The sequence below is a fragment of the Manacus vitellinus genome, unplaced genomic scaffold (assembly GCF_001715985.3).
Source record: "Manacus vitellinus isolate BGI_N305 unplaced genomic scaffold, ASM171598v3 scaffold_24_pilon, whole genome shotgun sequence".
In the NCBI taxonomy this organism is placed as follows: Eukaryota; Metazoa; Chordata; class Aves; order Passeriformes; family Pipridae; genus Manacus; species Manacus vitellinus.
This window is the reverse complement of record NW_021939798.1, coordinates 5,997,238-6,017,870: the sequence shown is the minus strand read 5'-3', so window position 1 is coordinate 6,017,870 and position 20,633 is coordinate 5,997,238. Positions and strand designations below refer to the sequence as shown.

General features: G+C 42.0%; 1 protein-coding gene across 1 annotated transcript in view; it reads right to left on the bottom strand.

Annotated features, from left to right (window-relative positions):
• Window positions 1-18,480, bottom strand: part of GRB2 (growth factor receptor bound protein 2) — a 44,530-nt gene extending 26,050 nt beyond the window's left edge. Inside the window, exon 1 of the mRNA XM_029960006.1 lies at window positions 18,308-18,480. Within this exon, the coding sequence (XP_029815866.1) occupies window positions 18,308-18,385 (78 nt within the window). The 5' untranslated portion in view covers window positions 18,386-18,480. The remainder of the gene's footprint in view (window positions 1-18,307) is intronic.
• Between the last annotated feature and the right edge of the window lie 2,153 nt (window positions 18,481-20,633).

Here is a 20,633-nt window from a genome sequence, read left to right as displayed (position 1 = left end):
TGGCATTAACTTCTGTGTTCTTGTAATGAGATGAGGAGACATTCCATTAAATTTTATATTTCTTTGTGACAAATATCAGGACAAAACTCTGGAAAATCCTATTTCTTTTCAGAAAAGCTAATAAATAAAATAATTCTGACCTACCATGAACTAGGGGTCTCCAGAAGGTGCTCTTATTTTAGATTTCCCAAAGTATTAAATTGAAAACAGAATTCTTAATAACCATTACTACTTTGTTGTCTTAAGTGAATTCCATCCCTTGTAACTCAAACGAGTTGATTTCCTCATCATTTTAAACAGTTTGTTTAGACAAAACCAAACCAACAAACCCCCCAACATCCTCCCAAAAAACCCAAGCAACAAACTATTGCCACCAAAGTATCTAAGTAGGGAAACCTTTAAGTGCTTGCCTAACTCAGGATAACAAACATTTAACCTGAAGTTTGCAGAACACACCCCAGCTCCCTTTTCCACTGCATTTTTTGTAGCTGTTGAAGAAAGAGTTAAACCCAGGACATTCTCAAATCTAGAGATTAAGTGTAATGAGATCAGAATAATAAGATTACCATAATCTGCCTCACACACATAGCTAGGATCAGCCCTAATCTCCTCATTTTGAGACAGATGGAAAAAGTATGAAAGCAGAGATAACAGGAGGCCATTTTCCTAGAATCTGCAGCTTTGCAAGGTTCACCACAGCTGTAAGTCAATATTTTGCTAGATTTGTACCTATTTAACCAATTCTAATCTAACATATGGGAAGGGAGAACCAGGCATCTCTAAATCCACACTACATAAACAGCAAGTAATACATCAGTGTAATTTTAATATATTGCAGAATATTAAAGACAAAGAGACTAATTTATTGAGACTCCAGCCAATACCATTCCCAGATGCCTTAACTGGGAATGCAGTGAGTAAAGAGCCAATCAGTTGAAAAACAAAGATCTCAAACCTGCACATATCCACTATCAGGTGGATAAACCTTTAAAGTAGCAATTTGCATCTGCAATCAGTTTGACACAAAGCAATTGCAGGAAGGGACAGTTTTAATTTTGCTTTAAGCACATTAAAGAGATGCAGCACAGAATGCCCTTAATTCTTCTTTCTGCAGGATATGAATATTGGCAGGGGGGAGAGGGAAGCATTGAAATAGCCTCAGCTACACAAGAGAGTGATTATGGTGGCCACTGTCCTGCTACCTCAGTGGAAACTGGCCAAGAATCAGCAATGGGGAAACTTAAGAAAATAAAATTAAAAAACAACCAAAAAAAAGCATGCTGTATTTCAGCACTAAATAGGATCAAGGGGATGCCTTGAGATTAAGTAACACTGTTATGGGAAACAGAGGTAAGCAAAAAACCATCCAAGGAATTAAAAACAGACTGGTGGCTGTAAGATAAATGCTAGCATCCCCTAACTTTTTCCCAGAAAAAAAAAAAGAGCCCTACACTGCAGAACAGCAAAAGCCTCTGTGTGTCTAAATCAAAGCCTGCAACACGAGACCTTTGAGGTTCGATGTGAAGTTTAGCAGCGTTGTAAGACAGTTACACAAGGACCTGAGAAAGGCAAAAAAAGCAAAAAAAAAAAAAGAAGCACAAGATCCAATATCTTACTGAGCAGGTTCACCTGTCAGTTCAGACTAATTACTCTCATAGCTCTTAGAGCACAGTTCCCATCCATCTGCTCTTGGCCAATAATTTCACAACATGTCTTAATTCAGCCCACGAAAAGCCTGTTCACACTCTGAGAGCCCCCAGGATTTTGTGTTGTGTTATATAGACACAGCCACAATTAATACTTTGCTTGCTCTCCACACAAAGCCCTTTCTGTTGCCTCAGCCCTGTTTGTACATAGGAAGAACTCACTGCCCCACCTCTTATCTGTTAAACGTTAAAATGTTAAATTTAACTCTCCTTTGTGGGGAACACATGCAGATCTGCCAAAGGCACTTATCACCCATTTCATTTTGGGATGGTTCACTGAGGAAAGCCACAAGAGGAGACCCAATCCCATTAGTTGTGCAGGGCTGCTCCAACAATCCCAGCTCCACAAAAGGAGCAGCAGCACCAACAATAGCACAGTTTTACCCTCCTGGCAGGGATATTTTTTGCTACCAGCATCTTAACCCAACTGCATGTAAACAAACTCTTGCTTAAAACAAGACAATCTCCAAACTAGATTGGAAAATCAGTTATAAAGCAGCATTGACTAAAATAAAGAGAAATTAATGAAGCTTATCTTTCCCTGTACAAATCAAAGCAATTTCAGTGCATACTGCTAACAACATTTTGGCTCAGTGTGACATAAGAGCTCAGTTTTCCACAGTATAAAAAACACCATTTAAGACACATAAACCACTAATTTACCACAAAGGAGCTGCAATGATATTTATCAGAGATTTGCCAGTTGCAGAGTGACAGTTTTAATTACTCTATTTTTGACTGATATAGTTTATTTAATCTGATTTTACTGATTTATATCTAGCAACATCTTGAAGAGGAAATGTACAGGTAGCTCGGTCTGACTGATCTCCAGAGTGAGAATATTTAAGAGAAACGGGAACTCATCTTGTTTTCCAGTAACTGTGAAACTGCTCCAACTTCCTCACTGGTGGGACACGAACACACAAGAGGAAGACACTTGCAAATGGTTTCTCATCAACGTTGAATATCATCTGAGTCACTCCTGTCACATTTGCATAATGCAAAGCACACCAAGAGCCTGCAAACCTCTCTGAGGGGAGAGCAGACCAAGCACACTGAGGGCAGTGGCTCTAGGACATTAAACACACAAACATTTCACAGAATGTCTCAATCTCATCAAACAGAACCAAACAAGAAATGAGATGCAGTTTGACTGTACATTACATTGGCACCAGTGATTCCCTGCCCATGTAACACAGAACTGAGGGAGGAAACAAAGGATAATAAAGAGGCTCCTTAATGGAAAAAAAAATTTGGGGGAGACTTGCTTTTAAAGGTCTGAGATGGCACATTGCACCCCTGTTTCAACAGACAGGCTCAACCCATCAGCCACACTTCAAAAAACACAGAAAAAACCAAAAAAACCCCACCAACAACCTGGTTGGTTTAAAAACAACCAAAAACCCCAATCAGGACTGTGCTGGTGTAGCACTAATAACCCAAAGTTCAAAGACAGTTCAAACAGTCCATTCCTACAGGCTGTTCAAGCCACCACTGGAGATTGTTATGAGATGCAACTCTGGTCATTCCTACCTGACCAGGTTGTGCTAAGAGGAAAAGATTTCAAATCACAAATGTACTAAAAGACTTTTGTTTGCCAAAGATACGAGGTACACTCCAAACCCAAACCTCTGGGCCTGCAAGAAGCAAACAAGTTTTTTAAAAAAACCCAGTCAACAAGACAAAGACATTAGATTTAAAAAGCAAGCAAACAAACAAAAAACCCACACAGAAAAAAATGTATTTCTATCGATTTTGCAGCTAAATAACCTTTGTGAAAATGTAATTAATCACAACTTTCCTTCACAAGTTGGTGTGAGAAATGATTTCAACAATTTTAAAAGCCAGTAAAATGAAACTGCACCAACTGGTTCTTTGAAAATCTGCAAAGTTCCCCAAACAATTTGTTTCAGCTATAAATCCTTCTTTCCATGTTTCCTCAGCTCTTTGATCACGAGGGATACAACTTGTATGTCAATATTCCTAACATTGTATCCTCAGTCAATTTACGAGGAACACTTGGGTGATACATTTATCCACCATCAATCCCAGCTCTTACCCAACTGCCAATATTCCAGCCTTTCCCCCACAAAGCCTCCTCAGTGCTCTCCCAGCACACTCGTGCCTTTAGCATATGCCAACCTCAAGAGGGCAAACACACCAAATTCCCTAAAAACACAGAGTAGGGGTGGTGCACTAATGTCTCCCACTGATCTTTAATCCATGATAACTTTCAAAAGAAATGTAGGATTGTTTTCAGGCTGCTGGGGGATAATGAACTATTATATCTGAGAAATCTCTGAATGACATGTAAGTTTAGCCTATTTTTGGGTCACAACAGGCCTTAGTTAAAAGTGCTGATTCATTCCAACACTAATCCATTTTTCTTTCTTCTCCTAACTCATCATTACATTAACTTTCAATTAGTGGGGAACCCACAGGATACAGAATGAAACGCTCACAATTCTGTACTCATAAAGTTGGAATAATAAATTCTGGAATCACAGTGGCTTCGATTTAACCATAAAAAGCCCAACAGCTTCTGGCCAAATAGGAAAGATTGCCCTCCCAAGAGAAAAAAAAGGAGGGGGAAAGATGCCACTTATACAGAAAGGACCACACATGTGCCAGAGAGCTGCTGATGGTCTGTGACATCCACTCATTCCAGTGCCAAAACACCATTCCCACTCTGACTCAAACTGGGAAAGTGCAAAGCCCAAGAACTCCAAAGCAAATTTGACTTTCATTCTACCTCAGAAAAAGTCCAAAATCACAGCTGTGGGGCCTTACTCAAAGTAAACTTCTGAATTACACACTGGAGGGAAGGAGAGAGGGGGAAAATGAGGAGCATAAGAAGAATAAAAAAGGGGGGGCAACATCTGCACGTCAAAGTGATTCTTAAAAAAATTCCCCTTGTGTAATGAAGTTCCTCTTTCACTTCAGAGCCAATAAAACATTTGTTCATGACCAACTCTCTCCATAAAAGGAAAATAAAGCATTTAAATTGAACTTACTCATACAAAGAGTAGAACTTTGTATCTTTAACAGACTGAGCCTACAACAGTATCTGTAGATCATTATCACACGGACTGGGATATGAAACACTAGTCCAAAGTTACTCAGGGTCAGGAAGAAAACCAGTATCCTAATACAGGAATGATTCTTTAAATTTAAAAAGAGGCACTACTTACAATATTTCAAAGGAATAGAGATATATGAAACTGATAAATGCTGCCTTTTTCTTTAATGTAACATACTGTTTAAAACACCAACAATCTCTACAAGAAAAGTCTATTGCTGGTCTTTTGGCTTATGGGCAAAAAGGAAAAATCAAAGAGTCCCCTTATATGAATAATGCAGAAATGCAGATACTAAATGCCAAAAGCAGTAACTTACTCCAGAATCTTTAAGTCAAGACAGCTGAGGCACAAGATTCTTCATGGAAAAGATCAGAGATAACTAAAACCATCTCCTAATTAGTGTCTCAAATTAGAAGAACTGTTCCAGGTCAAGAACAAATTAAAACAAGAATAGAACTCGTTATGGCTCCATTGCAATAACCTGGAAGGGATATCACAATGCAGGTCCCTGAAACCCCAGGGTATATTCTTTGACCACAGACTAATTTTAAGCTCCCAATTAAATTATAGTAGTACAGTATCTCCATTGTAAGTCTCAGTAAAAGCTAAGGCACTAAACCCCTCCCTCCCTTGCTGGGAGATTCCAATCAGGAGATCAATGCCTTGACAACAAAAACCTCCCCCCAGGGCCTTGACAAGGGGTCAATCCCTCCTACACAACAAAACAGGATTTTCAGACCATGCATTAGTGTGGACACATTCAAAAACTTCCCCAAAAGAGGAGTTCTGGGAAGACCTCGATATGTGGAAGTGATGTACTCACCAAGCAGGATCAGGCCTTATCTAAAAATACTAACATGCATATCCTGCACCAGGACAGATGCTGGTTGGTCCCAGCTGGTTTGCAGCAATATTGCCAGTCCACAGCCATAAAGCCTCCCTGGAAACACAGGGAGTATCCAATTAAGTTGACTCTCAGGCAGCTGTTGGGAGGCTGGGCTCTTCTGGCAAAGCTATAAAAGCAAAGAGCAATCTTCACCTCAGACCTCCACTTAATCAGTGGCAAGAAAGAGTAAAAATATAACTCCATATAGAGGACAGATGAATCACTCATTGATACAAACTAGAACAGTTGCAAGGCTTTTCTAAGTTTTATGTGGGCTGCTTCACAGTTAAAAAAACAACAACTCATGCTTTTGGCTGCTCATCCCCACAAATGTACTCATTAACAACACCAGAACCCTGCCCTTGGTGGCTTGACATGAGGTTAGCACTGAAACCAAAGGGTCAGTGTTGCAGGGCAGGGAGGCTGTGCCACAGCATCCAGGACTGGCTGCAGCTTCAGCAGTGACCCAAGAAGGGGACACAGGGCTGAAGGGGCAAAGTTCATCAGGGCAGTGATAAGTGTACAGAAATCTTAAAATTCATCAGTTGCACTGAAAACTTTTAATACTAAGAGACCAAGTGATAAATGTCAGATTAAATACAACATGCAAAGGAACACGTGAGGAAAAACACAACCAAAACCCCCAAAGAACTGTAACTATATGAAGCTGCAGGCCTTAAACTATTACTCCTCAGCAAATATAACAGAATCAAGGGGGCAGTAATATGAAAACTAATCAGAAATGTTCCCTAACATTCTGTTAAGAAACAAGTATTTTGACACTGTAAATCTATTCTGTGTCAGCCCCTGAATACTCTGAATACCTGCTCTCAACCATCTCAAAAAATACTAAAACGAACTAAAAAAAAGTAACTTTATTCCACACAGTACATGTTCACATTAGGGAGCTTTCATGCTGTAATGTACAGATGGACTCAAAATGAGTTTAGAAAGATGCAGAGAAGGTGTGGCCATCAGTGGCTGCTGGAACACAATAGCCCAGACACAGCCTCCAGCTGAGTGAGTCACTGCAGCTCCACTGCAGGAAGCCAAGACCTTACACAAGGAGGAAGATGATGTCCAGTGCTAAATGTTTCACCAACACAGCCAGCACTGGAGGGGCCCATCTAACCCAGTCTAGAATGGTAATATCCAGAGAAGAAAAGAGGAACAGTTCATGTGTAAAGAGTTCTCCATTACTTTTCACTGTGAAAATTGCATAGTTCACTTCAGATGGGAACTGCTCCCAGAACGATACAGGACAGGATTTCAACATTGTGAAGGGGAGAACTTACTTCCAAAGCAGGAAGCTTAAAGCATAATCCATTACAGAGGTACAATAAACTGAATATGATCTGTGGCAATGAACAGTGAGTGGGAGAAAGCTGACTAATACAGGTAACTGGCAGCACAGTCCAAGGGCCACGTGAAAGGTCAGCTCAGATCTGTCTGAGTGCTGAAAAACCTTGCAAAGCCAAGCACACCCCAGCAGGGTTATCTGATCCCTGCCATTAGGACCCCAGAGCTTGTTTTCACCCATTTGGATGATGCCCTCTCCCCTCTAGTTAGTAAATTAGGAATTTTGGGAACCATGACTGAGGGGGAAAAATGTTCTTTTAGAAGATTTTCATTAGATATGGCCAGACTTCTCATTCTGGACTGCAATCCTGATCAGGAACAGCTAAATCCTGTTAGATTCAAAGCAAACTAAGAAAATGGTATAACTGTATTTGCTTTGTGAGAATTTTAAACTAGGGAGCCCCGAAGGGTTCAGAATGATACCCTGGGGGTAGCTCATACACCTCCACAAATGTGAACCTGCAGCTCACAAAAGTCACCCATGGGCAGTTTTCAGTAGCTGACCAGACTGCAGAGCAGCTCTTTTATCAGCATATTGCCCTGTGTTTAATAATTTCAGCCTTTTTTGCAAGTTAAAAATAATTTTTCTTCCCAACAAACAAGCTTTAGGGTGAACTTATTACTCACAATGCAAATAGCATCACCAGTCTCTAATCTCACTGCGACATCATGCAGGTGTTTGTAATCCAAACAGACAGGTGGACTGAAACACAAACTTTTCAAAGAAAAGAAAGCTCAATAGAGTTTACAGAAACATTGGAAGCCTCTTTTTACTCAGGCCCTTCCTTTTTACATTACCTAAAGGGAGAGAAGGTAACAGCTTGCAAGATTCCCAGACATAACAAGCTGTAAAGGGAAGGGGTGGAAGCCAGGAAATGTGGGTCAACTATAATCACTTTGGTTATCTTTATTTTTTGTGACCCTGGAGAGAAAGTTGCTGGTTTCACCCTGAGTTTTCCTAAGCAGGAAGGCTGGACTGGATGATCTTAGAGGTCTTTTCCAACCTAAAGGATTCCATGATTTTAGGGCGAGTCCCAACAGTCTTTATCTGTCCACCCAGCAGGGAGCAAGTGACACTCAACCTAATGGGCAATTTTCAGGGGGAAAAAACGAGGAATGTATCCCTTTCTAGTAAGGAATAAGGAAGAATCGAGACAGCTTGATGCTGGAATAAAGTTTAAACACCCTGACACAAACAGCCACACCAGACAAACCCACACAGTTTTGGACAAACTGTAGTTTCATGAGAGGTAGGGCAGAGGCGTTGGTGCAAGATGTATTTTAAGAAATAAGGACAGAAGTGAAGGCAAGGAGGAAGCAAAAGCAACTTCTGCTTCCTCCATTCCAGTGGTCAGCAGGGCTGAACTGCAGCCCACACTTTATCACTTCCAGGGTTAAGGACACGTCTTGTCAAAGTAGTCTTTGAGGGTATGCAAAATGTTACAGACACATAAAATTTAGCTGTGGAATACATGCACAACAGGCTTTCCTGACACTGCCTGGACGAGGCATGTTTGTCAAGCCAATGTTCATGTCACCAAACTTCAAGCATTATTTGAAAGCAGCTTGGGAAAAACAGCATTTTAAACACCAAATTTCACCTTTAAAGGTTTTCCCTGTCCCTGTCTCCATCATGGCTGCCACTTCCTCCTCATTTTTTTCTGTGCATTTGGTTCTTCCCTTCTTCTGCAACTGCAGGGACACACTTTGAACCCTTGTTTGGCTCCCCCCTCCCAAGAATTTGGGCGTTTTCCCTGATTAGTTATGCCTCCAGTAGTAGTAAAGATTAGAGCACAAGACCTGAACTGCTCAGAAGCTCAGGGAAACACCTCTTCAGTAGAAGTGGCAGATTTTCCAGAGGAAATCACAAAAGATACACAATTCTGCAGCTTAAAATCCTATTTATTCTGAAATAAATTCACTTAGACCAGGAATCTAAGCACAGCTCTTCCCGAGCAGACCATAATCTGCTGTTAACAGCAGAAAGTAAAAGCCAGATCAAATGGTTACAATATCATTTTCATACTTATGCTAAAGATTTGTAGGTAACAAAAGAATACTCAGAGTTTGACTGCACATAAGGACTTATAATGGAAAACCCAACTCAAGCTCAGCAAGAGTTGCAAGAATTTAAAATTTTGTGCCAATTTCTCACAAACCAGAGGGCTGACTAGTCTTCTGCACTAGCAGAGCTGCTATGATTAGTGGAACCTGCTGGCTCATACATAACTCATGAAGAATTCCCCCCTTTCCTCCCAAGGGAAACAATTTTGCATAACAGCAGCACTTTTCATCCCCCCTCCACATGTAAACCTGTAGAGTTTTAGGTACAAGTTAGAGCAAGAAGTAGGTTGGCTCGATGCAGAAAGCATGAATTCCAGAGACAAATTATTTAAATAAGAGGTTTTAAAGACTAACAGTATAATTACAGTTCAGCTGAACTAGAAAAAAAACACCCCTGCTTTCTGCTCTCTGCATGAGGTCCAGCTGCAGTGGAGCCAACAGGCAGCTCCCAACAACGCGTGCAGGCTGACACGAACACATGCAAAGCAGCTCAATCCAGCAGGTACAAACAGAATAAATCCACTCTGTTAACTGTTCTCTTCTTATATTTTATTTATAAAGGGCAGCAACGTTTGAACCTCGCAATTCTAAGTTAATTACTCTCCAGAGGCTGACAATCTACTTCCTAGACAAAAATAGCTGCTCCTAAGTTTTGCCTTATTCCAGTCACTGTCCTGACCTGCCACCGTGGGATCAAAAACCAACTGACTGGATGGATCTTCAATACCAGGACTGTCTATTTGTTTTCACAACCTCAAACTGTTGGAGACAAAAGGATCCAAGATCAGGTAGAGAAATTGGAGTGAGCAATTATTCCTTAAGGGGATAAAAAGCCTCTTAGGCTCCTCGAGACATTTAAGACATTTTTAAAATGGGCTTTTATTCAGTATCTAGAGAAAAACACTATTCTTTTTGTAAAGAGAGAAATACAGGCTGAGGAAAATTATGAACACAACCATTTAAAATGCAAATTTCAGATACATCTCATAACTAATCAGGAAGTATTGTAGAACAGCATCTGGGATTCAGGACTATAATAAATATCCTAAAAATAATTTTCGTGAGCAGTTTTGGAGACTGTCAGTTCACTTTTTGCTCCATTAGAGCTCAGCTGTACAACCCCATGTGTTTAGCACATGTCACCATGAAAAAAAACACATTCTGAAGTTTGTTAAAGCAATTCTCACTTGAGTTGTCAGATGGTGGCACCAATCATGCATACAAGCCATGGGAACAAGTTCAGGCTGCACCACAGACATTCTGCTTCACAACAGTTTCTGTTCCATTTGAACACCTACTCTTAGGAGGTGTTACAAGATGTCTTCAAAGTTGAAGGCTTGTGTCACTCACACAGTGCTTTAAATACTCAGCAACAGGGCATGAGCCTCAAATGTGACAAACAAGGACAGCCCGAGGCTTGACAGACTGACATGGACAATGCTGCTGGTCTGTCTAAAGAGGTTTTGGCTATTTGAGGGAAAGGAATGACTTTATACAGGATCTCCAAACATAAATAATGCAAAAAACCCCCAAACAACCCACCCCCAAGATCACAGAAAGTATTCTCCTGTCTTATTTTCCCTCCCAAGGGCCAAAGCATCTAAAAACCACATTTACTTCCCTGTGTCCCTTCCAGTCACTGGTGTTTGCCCAGCCTGGAGATAACATTAACTGCCACTGCAGGGCCAGCAAGGGAAATGAAAGAGCAAGAAGCTGGGGGATGAAGCTGCAGATAAGACCTTGTGTATAGCACTGCTGCAGTATCAGTGTGCTGATCTGCCTCGAAATGCAGAACACATACAAGTCACCTACTCATTTGCATTTTGAATTTAACAGAATTGGAGAAAACTGGAAACGATAGAGATCAAAGGCAGCTTTCCTAGAAAAAAGATAAATAGAGCAAGTAAAAAATAAAACACCGAGACCTAGTGCCTCTTTTCACCAGTGCCCCAGTGAAACAGATAACTACACAAAAGCTGCATTTCTAAGTCTGTAAGACTGGGCACCAGAGAAAGAATGAATGCATTTGCTTGGACACTTTTCTATATAAATATTCCATTCACAAGCCTCAGCTCCATCTCCCTGGCTAGAACCCATCCCACCAGCACTAAAAGAAGCAAGTGAGGGCAGGGAGGAAGAAGGGAAATAGGCTTATCCTTTGCTACACATCGTGCTAATTAAGACCTCCAGAGTAGCTGCTCAGACATTAACTAACTCAGACATGTTCATCCAGCGTCCCCTGTGAGTTCTGTAAATCACATGAATCCCATAATGTGGTTACCACTACTCCAGCTACCTGAGAGTTGGCTTGGCTGTAGCCAGACAAGATCCAGTCCCATCTCCTGGCTATGCAGTGCAGACATTCCCACAAACCTCTGTGCAGAGGGGTATGACAGACTTACTGCTACAACAACCCTCTGCTGTCACACCTGGAAAGGACATTCTGCAATTCAACACCACAAACCAGAAGAAAGGTGATGCCACATAACACAGTCACACAGAAAAAAAACCTCAAACAAAACTCAGCTCATGTATGTTGTCAAATCCTTTGCTGATGTCCACTATGTGAATGGCTTTAAATGTGCTTTTATTGAAGTGTGGAGGGGTGTGTGTGTAGAGGTGTTTGCTGGATTTTTTTTTAAAGTTGTTTATGGTTGTTGTTCTAAAACCAGCTCTCATTTTTCAAGTCTTTCAAGACATGGGTAAATAAAATTATTAAAAATTTAGCAAAGGTTTTAATTCAGGGATAAACAGCAAGTATGGAAATCTGCCATCATTGGTATAATAGCTTACATTAATATAATAGCACTTGTGAAAATGTCCAAATGTATCTTTAGAAGTTCTTCTGGTTCAGATTTCTACTGTAAAATTAATCAGGTTTGGTAAATGACAATCCCTTTTTGCTCAATGTGAGATCATAAGATTTATTGGCTCCAGTGTTGTGAGGGCACTAATGCCTAATTTTCTAATTTTCAAAGAAATAGAATTAGTTTTGTTCAGTTTTCCCCTGAGGTTTAGGGTTCAGTTATTGATTTCTTGTATACAACCACTGGCAACTTTAAAGCACAAGGGATTTTATCAAGGGGTCATATAGTTCACTGCTTAAGTCAGGCTGAGCTCTACACAGAAAAACTGGATTTCTTATCTCCCCTTGCTTAGTTGGATCCTTATTGATTAGAGAGAGAAATCAGGAAAGTTTGGCTGTCACTACAAACAGGATTCCTCACCCCCCAGTTAGCAGGGCTGTGCACAGGAACTGGAGAGCTGTGATACATTCCCAGTCCTTTATACGTCCCACTAAGAGTCCTAATCCCTCTTTTCTTCCCCGAGTTGCGATCGAGCTTTTACCATTACAATTAAAAACATTTTTAAATCAAAGCTAGTTCATTAACACGGAGGATGTCCAAGAATAACAGATTACATTGATCTGAAATCCTCAGCCAATTCCCAATCACGACAGTTTGACAGGAGAGAAACATCACTGCACTGAAGAGGGAGGCGAAGTTTTTGTGTTGCCAGTAAATAAACCCAAAAGCACATGACACTGGTCACGGTTTGACATGCAGGTTGAACAAAGCAGATAAATAATTTATCAAGCCCAAATGTGATTTGCTGCTCTGCCTGTGCTGACACTTGTCAGGAGTCTGTCACACCAAGCATATCACAAGCTGGACCTCGCAGAGAGGCTGTAACAGCACTTGCATTAAACTGGCAAAAGGCAGCAGAGTTTCAAATTAGCACTGTCTTGCTGGTTATCAGAGAACACAACACATGTTAAGGCAATAGAACAAAAACAGCTGAGCTGACCACCAGCTTTAATCAGCTTTTGTTTGACATTCAGAACTCCAGCAGCCTCAGGTAGCACACAGCTGTCAGTGGTCATCTTTCTCTGTTTTCTGTGACATGTTCAAATAATCATCATGTAAAGTTTCTAAACAAAAACGAAGATGCTGTTTGTAAGGAGGAGTGTGTTTACTCCCTGCTTGCAAGGACCACTTTACACCTTCTGTGTGAAATACTCCATATTTATGTTTTCTGCACACCTCTAACATCACAACCTTGCTCTAAGCAAGTCCAAGCTCTCTTACAAATACAGAACACGAGTGTTTTCTTTTTTAGGCACACACACCTTGCGGAGGTTCAGTAGTTCCTCCCCACACTCGTCACCCTGATGCCTAAAGAAGTTGGCTAATGGAACACAAACCATCTTGAGATTACTCTCATATATGAGGAAAAATATTTGAGAAGTTTGCACTAAAACAGAGGCATTGAATAGCTGGAGGGAGCAGAAGAATGCAACCTCTTACAGCAGCATTTCTTTGTAACGCAGATCTTCAACTGCCAGCACGCCAAATCAGCTACCTTAAAGATAACTGTACTTGGTTTTATGATTCTTTGTAATGTTCTGACAATTTTGCCTTCTTAGACTGCAATATTGATCACATATTGATGACAAATATCACCTTAATTCAAGGCAGGCAGCCAGGGAACACGACCTAAGAGCACCTTTACAAATCAAGCACCACATACAGCAGAGCTGCTGCTCACAGCTAAGTCAGAATAATCGAGGTTGGAAGGGCCTCTGGAAGTCACCCAATCCACCCTCCTGCTAAAAGCAAGTCTAATTAGATCAAAGTGCTCAGGGATCTGCCTGGGTATCTCCAAGGATGGGGATTCCACAACTTTTCTGGGTAACCTGTTCTAATATTTGACCTATTTCACTGTAAAGCTCACAGTGCTTGCACTTTGTCTGAATCATTAATTCAGAAAACTGCTTCTCACGTATTAAAATCAACATGACCACACTGAGTCCATCTCCTTAAAAAAATGGGGAATGACAGAGGAGTGTGTAAGGAAGGGAGAGAAAGAGTGAAGACAATTTCACCCAAAACGGGAAAAATCTCCACACCACTCTTCAGCAAGCCATGAATTTCTGTTCTCTGGCACAGACAGAACATAACAGCCAATGTGGGTGAGGTCACAGACAAGGGATGAGAAAGAGCAGAAGGGACACACTGCTCCCCTCATGTATTGTACTCCTCCCTCTATTTGAAATGTTCCATTCTATCCTGACACACAGAAAAGGTTTTCATGCAGGAACTGAAAATGCCATCTCAGCATCAACTGTTTGCAAACACTCAATCCTCTTAAAGGCTGACAAAGAAAATAAGTGTGGTGACAAACACCCATGTGGACAGAGCCTGTGGTGACTGTTCAAGTGTATGGTCAGAGTAGGAAAAATAATCTTGACTTTGCTGAACAAAGTTGCCAAGTGATCAAAATCCCATCAAGGAAATCTTTCTTTTAGCACATAAGGAAGCTGGTTTGTGTCACACAAAAGTGAAAACCTCAAAATTCAAGATGATGGCCTTCTACTTAAAGCACCACCTGAGTAATTTTACTCATAAAAACAATCTCTAAGCTGAATTAATTATGCTAGCAGCTACTGGGAACAGGAACTTATTCAGTTCTTGAGGAGATCACTTTCCAGCTATGCCCCAACCCCATGACAGAAGGAGAAAGAGGAAATGGAGCAGTGGTTTATAGTTTTAAAAACAAAACAAAACTATTCCAGTATTTGAGATACTAATTAATACATTTAATTCTGCATTAACCATACAGAAATGGTTTTCACAGCACCATGACATTAACTGTACACCTCTGATTAGTTTTAAGAGGAGTAGAGAAAAGAAATGGCAATGAGATGACAAAGAACAGTGATTTTTCTTCCCTTTTCCCCCTCTGGGTGCTGCCAAACCACCAGCACACCTCATATCTGAATACTTGCCACATAGTACAAAGGCCAATAGTTTTGGGGAACATAAAACCTGAATAACAAACATGGAGACTGAAGTTAATTACTCCCAACTTCGATAGATACAGCAGAAGTGAAAAAGCTTCAGGGCAACCATCAACTCTTCAAAAATCTAAATTTTAAGTAGAAATCCCTCAGTTTCCTTATTTTAGTTTTTTAAATAAACAGGACAGGCCACCTTAAACACCCCACAACCCCCCATAGGGTGCCAGTCATCAAGTTCATGTGAAGCAACCTCCAGCACAGGAAACGAGCAGAGCTGGAGGGCTGCAGCACTGTGCTGTACTCAGAAGACACAGAAGGAAGCAGCAATCTCACCTCCCTGGGGAAAAGGTTCAGCAAGTAGTAGTATTTAGAGTCTTTAAGGTTTAGAGAAAGCTGTCAGTGAGTACCACCTGAATGGCAGTACCACACACTGCTACAGAAGGGTGAAGGACCCACTGTGCTGCCAGGCTACAGAAATCACAGGAGCAGCTTTTACCACACAGTGCCCACAAAGAAAAAAAAAAAAAAAAGAGGCCAAGCACTTTTCCTCTTCACTCAGCTGTTTTACAATTGCAAGGCAAAGGTCAACTATCTTCATTCACTTTTGGAAACCAGCCACAAGATTACTAACAACCAGCTTAATGGCTCCAGTTCAAGTGCTATTCAATCAGGTCCCAAATCTGTGGGTAGGCAGCAGTAATGGCACATGACATCATAGGCAAGTTATCTGCTGAGGTCAGAGCAGGCAGACTGGGCACCTCTGCCTTCGCTCCCCACAGAGAGAACGGGAACTGCCAAGGAGTGGCAATCACACTGTTCCAGATTTTGGTCTTTCCTTAGTGTGGCCAAGGCTACAAACCAACCTTCTGCCATCCTCAAATATCCCATCAGACCGAGGTGGTTGTCTGGGGGTGCATCACAACAGGTATCTCACAGTTAAAGTCGTCACTGCACACCAAGGGACACCTCAAGAGCAAAGGGGGCAGGTGCATTTAATATGTTACAACTTTATTTCTCTTCCCAATTCATTCAGGGACAGGAGGACTGACCTGGTTAATGAGAGAGATCACAGGGAGCACATGACTGGGATACCCTGAGATTTCTCAGTCGTGAGCAGAGCTCCAACAAATAGATCTGGAATGTCTGATGAAAATAAAATTTCCACAACCTCAAACCCATTTGAAGTGAAACAGACTTTTCAAAATGACAAAGTGCCACTGAAGTGAACTGTAACAATTCTAACTCGTTTGGGCTTATTTGTCTGAAATTTGCCAGCTTTACACAGTGACTCTGACCATGCTGCACAGAACTCAGCTATGTGCTGAAGGATTCTTGAAACTCCTGAAGTTTCCACTGACTTTACAGATAATCTTGAGGAATTTACCATTTCTATGACCCAGTTTATGCATACAAGAAATAAACATGTGAAATTTGTAAATATTTTCAGAATACGAGCTGAAAGGAAAGGAAATACAGAATAAAGAATGGTTCATCGATGTTGTGAAGATGTGTTTGGCCTAGGTATTGGATAAAGTAGGAAAATCCCTCTGTATTTCAGGAAAAATACAGTTATAAATGCAGTGTAACAGCATACATACCACCTTGTGTCTATTTGTGTGACAAAATTTGTACCTATGGGAGAACATCAAGTGGATAGGACTCCAGAACATCTTACTATCAGCCAATGTGCAGAGATGCAAGACTTTTATCACAGACTGAACTTTAAAAAGTCTAAAAAAGTTATATTTCCTTTAATTCTTAGATAAGAACATATTTCTAAACAAACACAAATTTTAGAAGACATTTTTTCAGGTACTTCAGCAAACTTCCACACCAAACTAGACTAAAAGAGTTGAGAATACACTTTAAAATAAACTTTATTATACTTAATTCTTCCTTCCTGTTCAGCATTTTCTACAAGCTGATTTTAGCTGTGCTCTACTTCAAATACACTGTAAAAGTTGAGGGCAATTAGTTGTAACCCAAAATAGAAGAAAACAGCTCAGGTTAAAAAAAAATAAATGCAAGGTTATCACAGAAGGGTTATAAAATTCTGACAGTCTCAAATGTTTAAAACAACCAAAGGAAATATTCTGATAATTTACACACACTCTGGCAGTGAGGTGTACAGGTCTAACAGGAGCTTTTAGGCCAATTATGGGCCAGGGATGCATATAGATGCAATTATTTTATAAGTTAACAGTCTCAAAGCAGGATATATTTTTGCAGCCTTTATCTGTTGATGGTCACGTGCTTTAAACAAAGCCACAGTTATGTTATTGAAATATCAGCTACCAAAGACATATATTAAGTTTATACACAGAGGTTATTTTTTCCAACTTATCTTAAAATAGTAGTTAAAAATTAAGCCCTTCCTTGGCAAAAATTTTGAGCAGATGAGTAATCCCACTGAGGTCTGCAGGACTTGATTTGTCAGCATACACACAGTTACATCTGCAGAAAGGCACCTCTCAAAACTGCTTTGACTCAAAGCATTTTAGAAAAAAGTGGCTTAAAAATACTTTAATATTCAAGACATCACACTAAGAAGGTAAAGACCACCTTAAATGTTTATAGAGAATAGTGACTCTGAATGAGCTCCATTAAAACATTCTGCAATACGGTCTTATTCCTTGGAAGCAACAAAGCCCTGAGCTCTGCTTCACTGAGGCCAAATCACTATGGATTTTTGCATTTTACTCCCCCTCCAAAATAAAATTTTAGGCTTGTTCTGTGTGTCCAGTTGTATTAAAGTTTTAGAAATTCAAATATTTTTCAAATTCCAGCAATATAGCCAAGATGAAGTCCTAAAAGCCTTTGATATATTGAAAGAACTATAGACCAAAATTCCTCTAATGCATTCCAACATTCACTTACATCTGCACAGATCCATTAAATATTCAGCCACAAGCTTATCACTCGAGTTCATCAGGACTGAAGATAAAACTCAGCTTCAATATTTGACAGCCTGATGCTAAAAGATTATCTACCGAGAAATAATCCAATCACTGTTCTTTGATATTGGGATCTTTGGCAGGAGGCAAGGAAGAGGAATACCAAATTGATCTTGATTATTTTATGGGGCTTCCTCTCATAAGGGGAATTCAGTGTAGAGATGATCTTCTACTTCTGCTCGGTATTGTGTTTATGACTAAGTTTTCAAATATTCCAGTCTCAGAGGAGAGTCTTTAGAGACCAGGGTGCACGCTTAACACCGAAATGAAACGGCTTCTCCTGCTCTTAGAGAGGTGTGACTGAGATTTCGGAGATCTTGAGGCTCCCTATTGAAAGGAGATGGCGCTCCCCGGGGACCCGCAAGAGCGTCAGGTCTGACGGACAGGAAGAGACTCAGAGAGCAGCCGAACAGCCCAGGGGTAAAGAGGAACCTCCCGAGCCCTCACCCTCCACCTACCTTAAGGACATCTCCCCGCTTGAAGCTCAGCTCGTCATCCGCCGTGGCTTTGAAGTCGTACTTGGCGATGGCTTCCATGCTGGGGCTGCCGCGCCCGGCGGTGCGGGCGGTGGGCAGGAAGCGCTCCCCGAAGCCTCCGCTGCTCCCGCGGCGGCTCCCGGCTCCGTGCGAGGCGCCGGCCCCGTCTCTCACATACAGGGAGGCCGGGGGACGATCCGCCCTAGGGGAGGGGGAGGAGGAGGAAGAGACGGGCCATTAGGGAAGTGGCACGGATCGATGGCCGGGGCCGCGCCCAGCGCCGCTCCCTCCGCCCGGCGCGGCCGCCGCCGCTTCCTCCCGCGGCCCGCTCGCCCGGGCCGGGCCCGCCGAGTGACGCGTCCCGCGGCCAGTGACCAACCCGCCGGCCCCGGGGGCGGGCCCGGCCCCGACCCGCCGGGAGCCACCGCCGGCCCGCGCCCCGGGGCTCGGGGAGCTCCGCTGCCCGCGAGGGAGCCGCGCCGGGCGGGCCCGCCCCGCTCCCGCCTCTCACGGGAATCCTCCCGCTCCTCGCATCGGTGAGCACGGCGATGTAACGGGGCACGGCCCGCGGGGGACGTGGGCGGCGATGGGCCAGGGGATGCGCTGCGCTCCCACCACACGTGGAGACGCAGCCTGCGCCCATGGCTTGGGATCCATGGATTTCTTCCATTCATACGGCTCGGGCAGATTTAACTACAGCGGGTTAGACAAAGCAGAGAGTGCTGCCGGGTTCTTGGGATTGAAATGCCTATCAAAAAGTGTCCTCAAATAACATTACACAGAGACAAAAGTTTGGGCTCACTCGAACATAAAAGCAACCACCCTGAAATTCCAGGGTTTTGAGCAGCAGAACACGTTAAAAAATATTCATAAGCACAGTGTGAGGGACAGAAGGTTTGTGTATCTCTTATGGGCCCAGAGAAGAAATTACATCAAACCGGGCAAAGCATATATACACACTGAAACCACTGAAAAGGCTTAAATCTTGATCTCAGGTTATAATAGGAAGGATTTAATCTAACTCCAGCTACACTTGATAGCACAGAGGGTAAACAATCCGAAAAAAAATACAGTATACAAGTTAAAAACCATGAATATCCTCCTGAAGAACAAGCAGAGAGCTGGTACTTGTCAATGACAATTCAAGACAGGAGAGATCTGACAAACACTGGTGAACCCACGCACCTGCTAATTCGGGCTCTGTGGTTGCAGCCCAGAAAGAGCCCTGCTGCATGCAAAGGCAGCAGATGGCAACAGTAATTTCTCATTTCAGAGAAAAACATGCCTTACATAAATGCAGCTCAGCAATTAATACACTTATATTCCACGAGTCCCATGTTTGCCCAACCTTGAGCTCCCTGTAAAGAATAAACGAAGCTCAAGGCAAACACCAGAACTGAGATTCTATCACAGGAATCTTGCAGAATGAGAAGAGGTAGGTACAGGATTTACCTTGATCAAAAAAAAAGACCAGCTTAGCATGAGTCCCCACGTGGACAGAGCTCTGGGATTTCTCTGGTCCTCCCACACAGCGATACCGAAACATCATCAAGACTGACAAGGCTGTCAGGAGCCAGGAAGATCCCCAAGCTGCCTGTGCTACCCTGACTGGTGGAAATAAATACACTGTACCCAAGCTTCCACCAGCACACATATTTAAAGTCATCCAGTGTATCACCCGAACTGCATTGGTAATTCTAAAAGACTTAATTAATTTTAAAGGTGATGAAGAAGCACCTTTCTGATGTGAGTCTTCCACACCACACCAGCACACTCCCTCAAACAGCAACAATAACTTCCCTTCACCAGAAGTATTTTCCCTTTGCCGCCTCTATTGTGTTGTGTTCACCATCTCATCTTTCCAACCTGCCCTCTTGGGGTTTTTTAACTGATGGTATTGATAATTTTCTGCCATTATTGCAACATTAAGGAGCAACACGAGTGACCATGTACGAAGTAATGGAAAATGCAAATGTTTGCTCAGTGCTTGCACTTACACTGTCCTATACCTGTTATGGTGAACAGCATCTATTTCTGTTCCTCCTTAAGTGACAAATACCAGTGGCAGCAACCTGTGGGTGTTTCTAACAGCACTGCACCACGTGTGAAGATGTGTGTGATTATATGGGCACACAAACATCTTTCAGCTTGAAAACCTGGGGTTCCAAACCTAAGAATGTAACAGCAAGTTGCACAAATCAAAAGGCTCAGGCACATCTAAAGAAAGAAACTTCAGCTGGTAACTGTTCCTTTCTTTGGGGTACACAAGTATTGCTACCCAGTACTGCACTACCAGTGAAGAATTATT